The 15,615-nt window shown below is 34.3% G+C and overlaps 1 protein-coding gene across 1 annotated transcript in view; it reads left to right on the forward strand.

Moving 5' to 3' along the window:
* Positions 1-15,615, forward strand: part of LOC112976558 (neurobeachin) — a gene marked incomplete at its 3' end in the record, with an annotated part of 203,918 nt that overhangs the window by 111,141 nt on the left and 77,162 nt on the right. The window contains exons 27-30 of the mRNA XM_026087943.1: positions 1,315-1,445; positions 2,696-2,803; positions 4,590-4,758; positions 6,149-6,244. Of these exons, the coding sequence (XP_025943728.1) occupies positions 1,315-1,445; positions 2,696-2,803; positions 4,590-4,758; positions 6,149-6,244 (504 nt within the window). The remainder of the gene's footprint in view (positions 1-1,314; positions 1,446-2,695; positions 2,804-4,589; positions 4,759-6,148; positions 6,245-15,615) is intronic.

Consider the following 15,615-nt stretch of genomic DNA (forward strand, 5'->3'; position numbering starts at 1 on the left):
ATGAACTAAAGCTAGACCAAGTAATGACACATGCAGGAAATGACCTTGTACTGACTACGTTGTGATTGATCAAAAACCCCCAAATTATTACTGACCTGATACTGTGTTAAGGTTGATTCTATTCCAACACAAAAATAGATTAAAACAACATGTCCAAAATTATTCTTACTTATGTTCTTCAAGTTGTACATCCTTTTTAGGGAGTTAAAATATTAAAGAGAGGTAAAAGGTAACAAATGTTCTTTCTAAAAATTGCTCTGCTACACATCTTTTGTAAAATTCCTTATCCAAGTCCCTGTAGATTCGGTAGGCTACTTACAGGCTATGTCGGATTAAAAGCTTGGAATGTTAGTGCAGACTCTGCAGCCCTCAGTATATGTTGCAACAGACCTATCACCTGTCTTCGCTCTTTATTTTATTGTATATTTATATACTGTATGTACTATGCCTGTTAGAGTTGTACAGTTATACAGCTTTTGGTTTGGTGAGCACGTTGTTCGAGATGTGAACGTTTTGAATTGATTTATGTAGATATCATATTATTCTTCATTCTTTTCCCCCTGTCTGTTGTACTGAGCGGAAATTCTCTGAATTGTATAAAGCTCAGGACAAGATCTTTGCTATATATACAGTTGCAATTAATTTAGGACATTTAAAGGTTCTAGAATAATTTAGACTATTCTGTTCAACCTACATGACCTTATACTTGTGAACATTTAATTTGGTCTGTCAGCATGATGTGCTTTCCCTAGTCCCACATACTTTCTTACCTTTCAAGTGCTGAATAATTTTTATATTTCAGTTTTGTCCTACTATTACTCTTACCACCTATTGGGTTATTGATAATTGTTATTATTAGTATAAAACTAATTAGTATGAAACTTATGGTTTGTCCTCAGTGATCATTTTTCATCAAATCATAAATTAATCCTACTATTTTTCCTATTCTAGCCATACAACCCTAAAAGAATACTAGCTATACAAAAGTGCTTTCAGGATCTTAACTGTTGATAACTGATGGCCAAGATAGGAGAGCTCTATTTCAGGGACCAATGTTCCATTTTCAAATTTTAATCTGTCAATATAGCAGTTATATAAAACATAAATTTGTTCAACTAAAAGAATGAAATGAGAAAGTCACCATAATGTTCGCTGAGTATCAACAGAGAGTCCAATGTGAGATATGTGTTGCAGTTACTGTTTGGGCATGATTATCGACATATCAGACTAGAGATGTATGGATTACTAATTGATATTCTGAACATAACTATGAGAAAATACCCTAATTTGCATCATTTTATAACTTCTCTTTAGTGTGCTGTGTGGCTGTGAGAAACTGCTTAGAGTGTCGGCAAAGGCAGAGAGAGAGAGTGAACAAGACTTCACTAATCAGCAGTAAAACTCAAGAGACTCTTCAGGGTGTAACTGCATCAGCAACAACCAAGGTAATGCAGTCTTCGGTCACAGCAGCTTTGGCCAGACTGTACTGAATACAGAATAATTGTAACTGCTTTCTAAATACTTGTTGGCAAAAGCTTAGTTTTTTGCTCTTAACTGATGTAAAATGAAAGGGTTTTTTATTATTTATTTATTTGAAACAAAAAAATGTGAATACAATAGTATGACTGGAGCTGTTTTCAAGAGCTATGTCGCTCCTGCCTGGTCTACTTCAAATGATCAAGTTCCTTCACTCACATCTGGCCCTGTGTACCTGCATCATTTTTTAATCTCTCAAGGCACCTGCAATTCTGATAAAATTCTGCAATGATGTTTTTGTAAGTGGAACATCTCAGCCCTTGTAACTTCAGTAGAACTTTACATGCATAGAGGAGATCAGTATTTTCAGTATGATTTTAAGAATGAAACTTGTTTAATACACACATACTGCTCAGTCTCGCCAGTTTCATTGCTTCATTCCTCATCTTTTAGTTCTCTCAAACTTATTGACAGCTTTTAGAATTTGGGAGTCCGTAACACAGCCCGTGACTAAAATATGACATGTAAACTGACATAATAGAATCACTTTTTTGCTACTGTATTTTCATTACTAACTGTAGTGGGTTTTTTTCTTCTCTAAAGCTTTTTTCAGGTAGTGTTTATAAACTCACTACATTGACAATATTATTTCATTAAATCTCATGAAAATACTGTATTCCTTCACTTTTTCACATTTGGTGCAAAGCAAATAAGGGGAAGGAGACTTTTAGATGTTTTGGCATCATTTGTACTACATTGTCATTTTTTAAAGCATCCTACTTTACTGTAGTTAGTCTGTAATAATAATTCTCAGAGTAAAATGAAAATGAGCTGGTTTTGACAATATTTCTGCCCATAGTTCTTAAATTTAATGCACATATTAGAAATGCTTTATTGTACTTCTGTGAAACAACTATAATCTGAAATAACTTTTTGTGTGCAAATTAGTATTTTAACTTCTGGGAAGAGATAAAATTGTTCTGATGTATTGGCAAGATGTAAGAATTTATATCTAAATATTTATTATTAAGACAATAATTTAAAACATTGCTGTATTTGTGGAACCCTTGTTTGAGTATTATATTGGAAGTAGTCTAGTTGTAAAAAAGCATTTAAAATTGATAATGGTACCTAAAAAAGGTATCAAATTAAGTTCTAAAAGAAATACTTTCAATTAAGATATTTGGAGAAAAAAATTGTCACAATTTTTTATTTTTAGAATCCCCTTGAAAATGTCCCTGGCAATCTTTCTCCCATAAAAGACCCTGATAGACTTCTTCAGGATGTCGATATTAATCGTCTACGAGCAGTTGTTTTTCGTGATGTGGTGAGTAATATGTGCTGTAGTTCTTCCTTCTGCAAAATCATCACTTATATTTGAAAGAGGTTTTGATTGTACCAGAATTAAAAATATCTTCATGTGTCCCACTTCGTATAATATTTGAAAAGCCATCTGCTCATGGCTTTTTAGCTCCTGGCCACTTTCTGCACTTTAAATTCATAGTGATAAACTATTTGAGATCAGTAGATAACTGTGCTTTACAGTCAGACTTCCTCTTAACCAAATAATCTTAACCAGAACACATATTGATTGAAAGTGTATTACTAATAGTGTCTGCTATTTGTCCAACTAAAGTTGGAGGAGGAATTATTGTACCTATTGCAGAACTGCAGCAAATTTGTTTATAATGTCAATTTTTACTTCTGCTAAATATAAATATGTAAGTATACAAATACATATGTAAAAAATCAATTGTTGTTCAGGTTTGTCTGCAGCTGTTTTTAGCACAAGACCATGCCACAATGTGTTTGTTTTTGAAAGCAGTACAATAGGAATTACTTTGTGTGTGTGTGTGTGTGTGTGTGTGTGTGTGTGTGTAAATACACACAAAGTAATTTGTATTGTACTGCTTTATATAAATAAATAAATAAATAAATAATATATTTATATATGCAAATAGCGCTTTAGAGATTAGACTCTCCAACTTAAGTTTAAGTGAAATGAAGTGAAAACTGAAGTTAGGAGTCATTTAAGTCAGAAGAAAGTACAATTTGTGACAAAGAGAATTTATCTGTCAGACTGACCTGATCAGAACAGAGAAGCGAACAGTGAAAACATTGTTTCTGATGTTTCTATGAAGAACTTAATAAGAGGATTTCCAATTATTTTAAAGGGTTATAATGACGTGCAGCCAAATTAAACAGCAACCAGAGGAACATGGAAAGCAAGCACTGGATTTATAGTAGAAAATGTGTATTTGTGGCAGTAATACAATGCAAAACCACTATACAAGTAAATAGATACTGAAGGCTTAATTCTGACCATGCTGGTTTTTATATTATAATAAAAAAAATACATTTCAGCTGAATTACATCAACTTAAACACAATCAGAACCACATCTAAGCATAGGTAAAATAAGTATTTGCTAGAAAACAGCAGACTATATGGAATGGGAGGAAAAGAAGACAGCAAAGGTGCTTTGGTCTTAGTATTTACTTTACTTATATCAGACCCCTTGAAAAGTAGGGTTGCTGCTGTGGATCCAGTTGAAGAAGAAGCCAGTATGCATGAGCTGGGATTTACTGCTGGAGGAAAAATGATGGTTGTAGCCTTCCTGCCTCCGTGGTACCAGAACACACATGCCTGCTGATTTACCCAGTGTTAGCTGACACAGCATCAGCAAGCCCAGTTTTCCCTCTAGGCTCCCTGTAGCGGGAGCTTTGGGATCCTTGTTGCTGGGGCAGCAAAAGTAATTGTCCTCACTGCTGGGAAGACTTGAACATGCTCTCATGTAAGAGCAGAATCAGGCCCCTCCTCTGAAAAGCCTATTGCCTTCACAGTCYCAGAGATGTGTGTAACTGCCAAATTGCCTGTAAAATTCAGTTCTTAATATGGCTACTTTGTGTATTGCATATGGATATGCTGCATACATGCTAGCTGCTTAATACTCCACTGAAAATGCATTAAATCTTTTATGTAATCCATTTGCTATTATGTTAATGGATATAACATCTCAAAAAGTTATTATTTATAAAGCTTCGTGATAAACTTGTGTGAAAATTTTATGCAAATATCTGATATTACAGGTCTGTTCCTTTTTCTCTAACACAGGATGATAGCAAACAAGCTCAGTTCTTAGCTTTGGCAGTAGTATATTTTATTTCTGTTCTGATGGTCTCCAAATACCGTGATATACTAGAACCTCAGCGAGAGACTGCAAGATCTGGGAGCCAGGCAGGTAGAAATATCAGACAAGAAATAAATTCACCAACAAGTACAGGTACATCTGTTTTCTTCAAATGTTATTTTTTATTTTGGTATGTGGAAGTTTTTTAGAACTGTAATTATTTTACTACAAAATATTTTTAATGAACAACTTAATATTCTAACAGGAAATAACTTGTTACTTTGTTTCTCTAAAATCTTTTGACACTGACATACATTGATAGATTTCAATTAGTTTGTATATTTGCTTATTGGGTTTAACTGATATTCATTTGCTTATTATGTTTTTATGCTTTCTTTTTTTAATTTAATTGCGATTGAAAAGAAACAGGGTGCTCGATGGAGTTAAAGTTGTGAAGTAGAAGATAGTTGATCAGCACAAGTTCATAAATCTGTTATTTGTTAGTAAGGGCAGATATCTTTAACTCTATACCATGTGAAATGTATAAGCAGCAAACACAAATTTTTGCCCACGTGAACTCCTTTTGTTTGAATAAGGAGGTTTGTGAAAGAGTAGTAGTGGAGGACTGTACTTTCCTGAGGTCCTGCTGTATTGGTGCCTGCATTTAAAAGCCTGTCAAAACAGTATAATAAAAAGGAAGTGTTTCTGTTGCCTTCTTTGACTGATCTGTTTGTGATTTTTACTATTATTATTATTTACTGAAAATGTTGTTCAGCCTGAGAGGGAGGGAAACTGTTAGTTGAAGAACCTGTCAGAAATTAGGGATCCAAATTCTTCCCCACTTTGTTTCAAATATTTTATATTGGCAATTCCATAGATTTTTCAAGTCCCATTGGATTGTTTATAACTGTACCTTCTGTGTTAAAAGAGGTGAAAAACAGAAAACAGTAGCTACATCCCTCCATGATGCTCTTCAGTTACATTTTTCTTCTAATATTGAATTTGAATTAATTTCTTCATTTATGGAGTTGCTAATTTTCATTCTTCATAGATTGTATCTTCCAATTTGTGTCATATTTACATTTAGTCATTATTTTTTGATTCATCATTGTGTTTTAATTTACATCTTATACATTATTTTCAAAGTCCATGTGCTTATAGGCTTTCCATTTTAAATAAAGCTGTATAAACATAGTCAATTATGAGCGATCATAATTTGATGTGCCTTCCTGGTTATGTATTATGGTTCTGCAGTAGGAGACTGCTAGTTTCAGTGAACTGCACCCATGACTGTCTTGTGTGTATATATTTCTGTGTCTTTTTTTCCCCCGTGAATGTTGCTCTTGCAGTACCCAACTAATAGGTATGCTGTTTCCTATCTCTTGATACAGAACTTGTTTTCTTCCTTTAGAAATGCATTTTTGTTGATAATACCATATTTGCATGTTTCAATGAGATAGGACTTCTGTCATGGATCCACAGTGGACCAGGCCACACATGATTACTAGCTGGCTCACATCTGATTCCATGATTTTCTCCACAGTTGTGGTCATACCATCTATCCCTCACCCAAGTTTGAACCATGGATTCCTTGCCAAGTTAATTCCTGAGCAGAGCTTTGCCCACTCATTTTACAAAGGTAATATTAAAATCATCTCCTAACCTGTTTGGGTGTTCTTATTTAATGTGATGTAATTCAAGAACTAACTGTGATGTAATTGTTGATAAATAAGTAGACGCCTCAGGTTACATGGAGATCAGACCTGATGATACCTTTAAAACTTTAACTTCCTGCCTACATTTCTCTATGAAATCTCTTTCCCACTTTTACTACCATTTATTAACTTTATTTACTATGAAATAAATAAAAAAGAGAGCAGTGAGGAGGAGGGAATTGAAAATTTTAAATGCTTTTGGTCTGGGGTTGTTCTGCTACAGTATTAGGTCCATAAAAATAAAACCAGGCCTATTTTAGAAACATTACATACCAAATGAAATATATAGTACTTTTGTAATATTCCCTTTCGCCATACCTTTTCCTGTTATTCTTTTTTCCTTCTTTTCTTGTTTTTTTTTCTTGCCTTCTTGATGGTATGTAAACCTTTTATATTGTATGTACTGTGAATTATTTTATGCCTGTTAGTTAATGTGCTGTGCTGTGCTTTTCTTAAAAGAGACCACTTTTGTGACCAGAGAAACTATTACATGTTATAAGCCTGTTTTTTTGTTGTTGTTTTTAACAGATACTATCTAAAGTAAGGAATGTGTTTTTCAGATGTCGTTATCTTAAAATGAAAGGGATACGTGAATGTAACTTTAGCCAAGTTTGCATGTACATTTCCCCATTTATTTACATGTACCATACTGGGAATACAGAAATGTCATAGAGGTTAAAAAACTTAATCTGATGAAAATGTTCTTTGTATCATTTTGAAAAACCTCAATGTGTAAAAAGACTGATTAAAAAAACCTAAGAAGAGATTTAAAATTGCATCCTCCTGTTTATAACCAACAGAGATAGTGAACTTCCTACTTTATGAATAATGCAACTTTTATTTATCTTACACTATTCTCAAAGCATTATATTAAACTTTTCAATAGATCAGCTTAAAATATCACTGTGTTAAGCTGGCATTTCTTGAACTTTGTTTTGTGTGTGTGTTTTGTGTGTGCGTGTGTAAATTGTAAAATGTTTTAAGCTCTAACAACTAGTAAGCAAGGACTTATCATTTCCCTTCACATAAAGACTATTGTCCACCATCCAAAGAAAACAAGTTGTTATTCTGGATCATTCAATTTATGTAGTTGCTGACTCAATTTGCTGATGTGGTATTCTTTGTTGTGACATTAGTATATATATGATTTAATCCACTGTTGATAAAAGGAATCATTTGCTGTTAGTTCAGCAGAGTGCTGCAATACTCTGTAGTACTACAGAGTAGTAGTAAAAACTTAACTATACCTAAAACTTAATTGAATCTTGTTTTCTCATCTTTTTTTGCATTTAGAACACCTTTTCTGTATCATACATTAAGATATTTTATTTTTAACCAGCTATGCTGAAAATTGGGATTGATTAGACTACCTCAAAATACAGTGTGATTTAAAAACATTTAACTTTTTATTATATTGTGTGCAATAAAAGGGAATTATGCAACATAAATGAGATTATATTCTTGTTTGTATGAAGCGTGACCCTTGAAATGATGGTTAGCAAAAGGGGAAAAAACAGATAGTTTTTCTTTTATCCACATGCAGTATTTGAAATAAAATACACAGCAAAAGCAGAAAAAAGTCTAAAAGAGAATGGAGGCAGCCATACACATGCACCAGAATATTTCAGACAAAACATTTTCTGTAATAGATGTGTCCTCTATACTGTCATCTATAGTACTTACTCTGACTCGAGATCAAGTAAAATACAATTTGGGTTTTTTTTACTTAGTTGAATAGAGCTATAGTAAATGTGTGGGCAAGATACAGAAGGAAGGTATTTTGCCCTTAGAAAAAGAATATTCGATAAAGCACATGTTATCTGTGGCTAATTATTTTACTTTTTGAAAACCACCATATCCTTTCAGATTTTAAATCTATGAGGTCTCAGTCTTTTGCTCCTAACTCGGATTCATCCATCACAGAAGAAAAAAGTTTCTGCTTTTTAAATTTTGAAGCCAGTTTTTCAGTTTTGAACAACAACATCAGGAATTAAAATGGAAAAAAAAAAAGTTGCCAACACTGTCAGAAGAGACTAAAAGTCTCAAAACTTATTTTATCATTTCAGGAATTTTTGGTTTCAGTGGCTGGTGATTTCTATAATCATTTTCTTTATATCAAAAAATGAATATGTGTTTATGTATAGACCTTGGTAAAATATTCAGTACAGAAGGTCTCCTGATCTTTTCTAAATTTTTCCTGAATTTTTTCATAATACAAGCTTGCTTGGAAGGACACAAGAGAATGGCAGTGCTAAAATTCTGGAAGAAGGAATTACATGGTCATGTATTAAGAAAAAGCTTGTGAATATGTTGCTGAATATATGGGCATCTGGTATGGCCATTATGAAAAGATGTGCAATATTCTGTTTCTGAACCATGAGAAAAAGAAATCTTGTATGGGTTATCTGAGTTTTAACTAGAAATAAATTGACAAGTCTGGGATATTGTAGTTTCTGAATAATTGATAACATATGTAAGAAGTAGGATTATTTGCTGGGAAAAGCAAAGGACAGTTTATAAATTTCAGGTGGTAGTACACTAAAAATATAACATAGTCCTGGATTCCAGCTTTCACCAGGTTGCTTTTCTTATAATTATCCTTAAATTTAATTCCAATTATTCTGGATGAGATAGATCTCAGCTAAATCTAGATATCTGTAGTGAAGCTATGTCTGAGCTAGTCATCTTAGGCTCTGTTTTTAATTGGTGGAGAGAATTTAGGGCACTTTTGGGTGTAATTCATCTGGCCTACTTCAGACATCTGCCTGAAAAGGTCCTAGAATTCCTTACATCTTTCCAGTCACTATAGATATCATTGTAGATGTCTGAGTTGGTCAGATTAATCCTATCTTCTATAACTATGCTTCACTCAACTCCAAACATAAAACTTGCTCTACAACAAAAGCTAACGTGAAATTCCTCACTCACAGGCACTTAATCCAGTCTACTGTTTCCTTTGTTATCTCTGGAGTTGCAAGTTGTTTTATTCTCAATATATCATAAATGGACAATACTTCAGTTTGATTTTATATGTCATTATGCACCCCAAGATGAGACCAAGTGTAAGAATTATCCAATTAATTGAATACTTGAACAGAGTGGACCTAGTGATGTTACGTGCCTTGGTAATAAATATTCTCATCCCAAAGACAGCTGTAATTTGTTACATACATGTTCATTTGGCCATATTCTTCTTTACTAGCACCACATAGATATGATCTGAAAGCAGGAACTACATGTCTGTCCAAACAGTTATGTAATGTCTTCAAGGTAGTGCTTGGCAGGCATGTTCCCTTTGTAACTAGCCTAATAAACCTAGGCAATGCGTATTGTTGTTCCTCGAGTAGTCCCTTACTTCCTCTCCGCCTGCCCATCAGTGTGCCATGAAGCACCTTCCTCCATCAGCTCATTTGTTCTGTTGTGTGCGTGTGGGTTTGGGGGGGTGTTGTTTGTTTTTTTTAAGTATTCAAGTTGGGGGGGTTGGGGACCTCTTTTTTTTTTTTTTTTTTTTTTTTTTAACCTTCTGAGTGCTTAAGATCCTCAAAGGAAAACTATTCCTGGCAGTCTGAAGTTCCAGTAAAGCCCTTTTATTTAATCTTTGCCTTTCATCTTCAGCAATAACTCCCACAAACAACTTCTGTGAGAAATCTTAGCAGTGTTGTATTTAACAGAGAAGCAGTGCTAGGGCTTAACTTTGACTCTTAATGCTTAGGGATGATTTCAAGTCCTTTGAAAAGCTTGGAATGGCAAATTCAGGAGGTTGAAAGTAGTCCCTGTAAGCAAAGCTACCTCCTGTGGGAGGCAGACAAGCTCCTTCTATCTCATTTTGCAAGCAAATAGATGAAATTGATGTCAGAGGATGTTTAGGCCTTGTAGGAGGTTTATCAAGACTCTTACAAAGCTTCTGACTTAATGGCAGATTCTGAAAGCAGTGGGTCTTGCCAGTTCCAAAAGCCATTTTAAGATAAAATCTCAAGGGTCAAAACATCATAATGGTCTTTGCCTTTGTCCCCTTGGTCAGCAAGTGCAATCCTTATGAATACAATGCAAAATTCTGTAATTCTTATTTTTAGAATAGCAGCAATTGGAATAACTTGTAATACAATGTGTTCTCAGGTGATTTCTCTGGTAAATTTGGCATGTTTTCTTAAAATTGGTATGAAAATACCTGTGTCATGTCAGGAAGGTTGGGGAGTCGAGACTGAAATATTTAGGGCAGCCCTTTCTCCTATAGGGTAGATGGTAATCAGTACATCTTTTGAGAGTATAAACATTGAATCAGTTGAATATGACATAGTTTATCCTCTTAATAGCAGCTGATCAGCCCTATTATGTAAAATTAAATCATCTCTTTAAAATATACCTACTAATTTGAAGTGCTTTTAGTTACAGTGGTCAGGATCACTAAGAGGAGTGTTCTCACTTCTGGTCATTATTGAAACTATCCTTGCTTACCTTCAAAGTTTATTTCTTTCAATGGTATGTTGTGGATTAGAAACAGTGCTTTCATATCTCTAACAGCGGAAAGTGAAAATAATCTTTTCTACTCTTTCACTGGCACCCAGTTTATTACTGAGAACACAGTTAAAGTTAAGCAAATAATGGAAAGATTTTTTTTCAGCCAAATAATTAACATTATCACTTAACATTCAGGAGTGTTTGCAGTTGAAAGCATTGCAAAAATGCAGCTCACCATATATCATACTCCGCAAAGAAAAGCAGTCTGTAACTTACCGTAACTTGTTATCAAAAATGAGTTGGCTTTTCACCTCTCTTGGTACCACTGTCTGTATTTTTCTCAAAGCATTATAAACAAAGTGTTATCGTAAAGGTATGTGCTGCGGATGGGCTGGAAGCTATTGATTTTTTTTCTTGATGGAACTAACTTTATTAAAATGTTGCAAAAATAGCTTTTTCTTCAAAGACAAGTAAAGCATCAAGATATTCTCATCTCACAGGTGTACAGTCTTCTGGGTATTGTATATTGTTACACTATTATCTGTATTGCTAATGCTGTAGCATGCATATTTCCCCTATTTTAAAACTATTTTGCGTAAGTGTGGGAGTCTAACTATGCAAAGTTAGACTGGAGAACTAATTTACACTGACTCTCAAAATATCCTTTGCTTCCACAAAGTCCTGATAAAATTCCTGGCTCCGTCTTCATAAGAGTCTAGTTGTACATATGGTTTCAAGAAACTGAGTGAAATATTATAAGAAACATGGATGATAATCATGAGAATCATAAAAGTCAAATTCTACTTGAATTTCTGAATTTCTTGCTCAAAATTATTATATGGCTTTCCTGATGAAATATATACTGCTTCTGCCAACTACTTGTCAGAGGAAATGCTTTGGAGATCTTGAGATAATAATGAATACATCTCAATTTAATAATTACTGCCCTTCGCTAGCTATTTAGGGCATCAGGACATAGGTTTGCACATATTGATTGAGCCACTATTGCATACTTATAAAGCAGTTGCAATAAATTTTATTTTTGTAAAGTAGCATTAGTAATTACTTTGTACCAATTATAGATGTTTTAGAAGTTCTTTGATTTTACAAAGTAGTACTTTGTATAAAACAGTTTAGTATAACTTCCATCATTTCTGTGGAACATAACCTGTTTATTTTCGGGGCTAGTTGGTGGTAACTCAGGTGATAGATTTTTTTTCCAATTAGGCAGAAAATGTCTACCCACCAAAAACTCAGCTTTCTCACAGGGTGGGTCAGAAACATAGCTGTTAACATAGATGACTGTAAAGTCATCTATTTTTCTTTAAAAAAATGTAAGAAAAGAGAAAAAGAAAATGTGGGCACAAGGTGGAAATCTGCAATGTCCAACACACTGAGACTTGCACCTTTCGTCCTCTTCCTTCTTTCTCCACACAAGAGGAATACTGACAAAAAATAAGGAAATTCACCTAGAAAAATAAATACCTTAATTCATATTGTCCTTAATTTGTATTTATGGTTTCTTTCTAACACAAACAGCCTTTTCCAATGCTGTTTTTGTACTCAAAAACTAAAATATCTTTAATGTAACTTTTCACTTTCTGGAATTTTTTTTTCTTAAGCCTTTTTTTCTTAATGCTGTGGTAAGCCTTGGCTGAATGATTTTAGAACTGTTGGCATTTTATTTGGCAATAAAGTATTAAATCAGTCTGATGTGTACATGTCTTACCAAGCAGTGAGTGAAAGAAGTTTGATAGTATCTCAGAGCAGTAGTAAGGAAAGAATCAAGACATTGATTAAAGATTGAATATACAGATCAAGAGCTTTATCTGTCATAAGTGGCTCTTTTAATATTCTTTCTTTGACCAAGGGAGAAGGAGCTGCCTTGCATGCCTGCCCGAATCCAGAAATGACTGGGGAGAAAGAAACAAGTGATAAGACTTATGAGGAGTTTGAGCAAATGGAAGCAATTTCCAGTGAGCAGAAAAAGAGAAGATGCACAGTTACAAGTGTGCAGTTGAGAAAAATGACTGATGATAACTCTGTCATCTGCCATGCGGGCTCTTCATCACTTCCCAGCCTTCATTTCCAACCCTAAGTTTCTCCTGCTCCATTTCCCGCCCATTTCAGAACCTCTCTGTTTTCCCTATTCCAGAGCTACCTCTTTCCACCTCACAAATCCACACTGGTTAAAGGGAAACCCCCAACCCTCTGTCTTAAACCAGCAGGAGTCCTGTCTCAAGATCTGCACCCTTCCTGTTGCCAGCCCACCCCACAGCCTTTCATGCCTGACCTTCCCCAGGCACCATGCCCTGCTTGTGGCTTTCACTCTGCCTTCACCGCTGCATGCACACCCATTACTGGCCTTCCCTGAGCCACCACAGACAATTGAATTGGCACTTCTGCCTTACTGTCCTTGCAGGAGCAAAGTGCTGCCTTTTGCTCTGGCAGGAATTTCCAAAACCTAGATAAATAGTTTGTCTAAATAATGGGTAAACGCAGACTGCGTTTATCAAACATCTTTGTAGATGAAAGCCTGATAGTGCAAGTGTTACAAACAGTAACCCTAAATCAGGCCCTTTTACCTCTTTTTTTATAATCAAATTCACAAGGAACCTTTTTAAAAGTAATAGTTATAGCAGCAGATGAATTCTGCAAAATAAAAATCTGTGTTGCTAAGATAGCAGTGCCTCAGAAATGACAGAGCTCCATGAACTCCATTAGTGGGACATAGCCAGATTTGTGCATTTTAAATGTATAGTTGCTACATAAAGCATAATACTGGCTAGTCTGTCAGTGATTGCAAAATGAGTACAGGTTATGTTGTTGAGCCATCAGTAGGGTCACTAGGCAGGGAATTTTTACTGCAGTCTGTTATAACTTCCACGTAGAAATAGAAGTGCCAGTAGAAGAAAAGGTACTGAGTAGATATAGAGCAGCTTGACAGGTTAGTATTTCTTTTAGTGTATTCTCACTGTTGTGCTTCAGTCTCTGAGTACATTTCCATTCCAATTCCTGTTTTTTTTATTCCTTACAATCTAATTTTAAATCAACCCCTCATTCCTCTTTGATTCTGTCCTCATATTTATTTTCTCATCTCAGTATGATGTTGCTGCTTCTCATATACTAGTAGATAGATGTTGCTAAGAAGATTTTTTTTTCCACTATCTCTTCATAGCATAAAGCTCAGGAACTGATTAATTTGACTCTGACACTTATGGAGGAAGCTGTAATATCACTGCCTTGTTGCTTCGAACATTTTTTTAGCCTGTGGTGTATGGATCCCTCAAAGTTTGTAGAATACTACGGAGTCTGTGAAAAGCAGCTAATAAGGTTATTATCAGTGGTTTAGAACGGCTATGCAGAAGTCCATGTCTACGCATAAATTTTCCAGTGCACATGCAAACTGAAAATTGGCAGCACCTCCTAGGTCAAGACTGACCAAAACTTTCCACTGCCAGAGGCTGCTGTATTGTTTGCAGCAGAAATGTGACAATGAGCAGGATGGCCCAGCTTTCAGATAAATTTCTTCATGGGGTGCAAACTCATATGTTCAGCCATATTTTAACCAATTAAAAATATAATTTTCATATTTTTTACTTTTGCAAATTTTCATCTTTTTTGTCTAATAAGTGATTTTAATGTATTGAAAAAGAAAAAACAACATAATTCCTCTCATACACACAATTTCTCAAAAATTTTTGTTTAGGTAAAGAGAGATTAAAAGCAGATAATTATGTGTTGTCAATTTTTTGTAATAGCAAAATTGTGTATATTTACCACAGACATGAAATGCATATTTATTTAGGTAATAAAAATCTATATTTTGTTTTTTGTACTTTAATTTGAGGAATTTAGAAGTACTGTGAGAGCTATTTAGGTAACTCAGTAGGTTAGAAATTACAATACACTTCATAAATCACAAGCAAACAAGATATTTTAGGGAAGGAGTGTGACAGATGAGGTCACCAGATATACAATATGTCATTTACTTAACTCAAGTCCATGTTTTTCCCATAGTGTAGTAGATGATTAGTTACAATGAGAAGCAGTAAGAAAGAGGCATCTGGCTTCCAACTGCCTATTTCTGACAGGGTTAAGATCACTAAGTCCAGTAATATTTTTGCTTTGTCTACTGGCCCTAGTGCTGCAGCAAACTGCTGAGGTTTGCTGAAAATTTACAAGCTTACTGTCAAAATGTTATAACGTAGACAGATGTAATCAGTTATATTTTTGCTTCTGTTCGTCTTTAAATTATCATTTAGCTAAGTTGCTTTGAGTATTCAGGACTTCTATAAAAGCATACACGTTACAAGTTTAAGATGTTTACTAAGTAATGCTGTGAATGCAGTGGTCAGTACTGGTTCTTTATTCCTGAATTCTGAAGTCAATAGGCTACAGAAGTGCTATGACACAGTGTCAATGAAAATAGAATAAAATGTGTTGATATGCAGTGTTGTAACTAAATTGGTTGCTTTCTTTGGCCCTTGTTCAGGAATTTATAATTTACCTAAAATAATGATGATGATAATTCAGATCCAGAAGTTTTTATAACATATCTTTTCAGACATACAGATTTCACAAATAGTGCTTTTCTAGTATTTTTATTTGAGAGGCAGAAATGTAATCAGTTTTATCCATTCTGAATTCATTTTCCTTTGATTTACAAAAAGTAACTTTGATATGGTAAACCCATATTTATTTGGCTTGCTTGATATTTTGAAAAATTAGATTTAATGCATGGAATTCAGGTAGTTTGTAGAGATTGCTATTCATAGTGATAAATCAGACTAAGCTCAATTGACTTAGTGCCTTGGCTTCTTAAAGTAAAGATACA

Source organism: Apteryx rowi, unplaced genomic scaffold (assembly GCF_003343035.1).
Source record: "Apteryx rowi isolate R43461 unplaced genomic scaffold, aptRow1 scaffold_742, whole genome shotgun sequence".
Taxonomy (NCBI): Eukaryota; Metazoa; Chordata; class Aves; order Apterygiformes; family Apterygidae; genus Apteryx; species Apteryx rowi.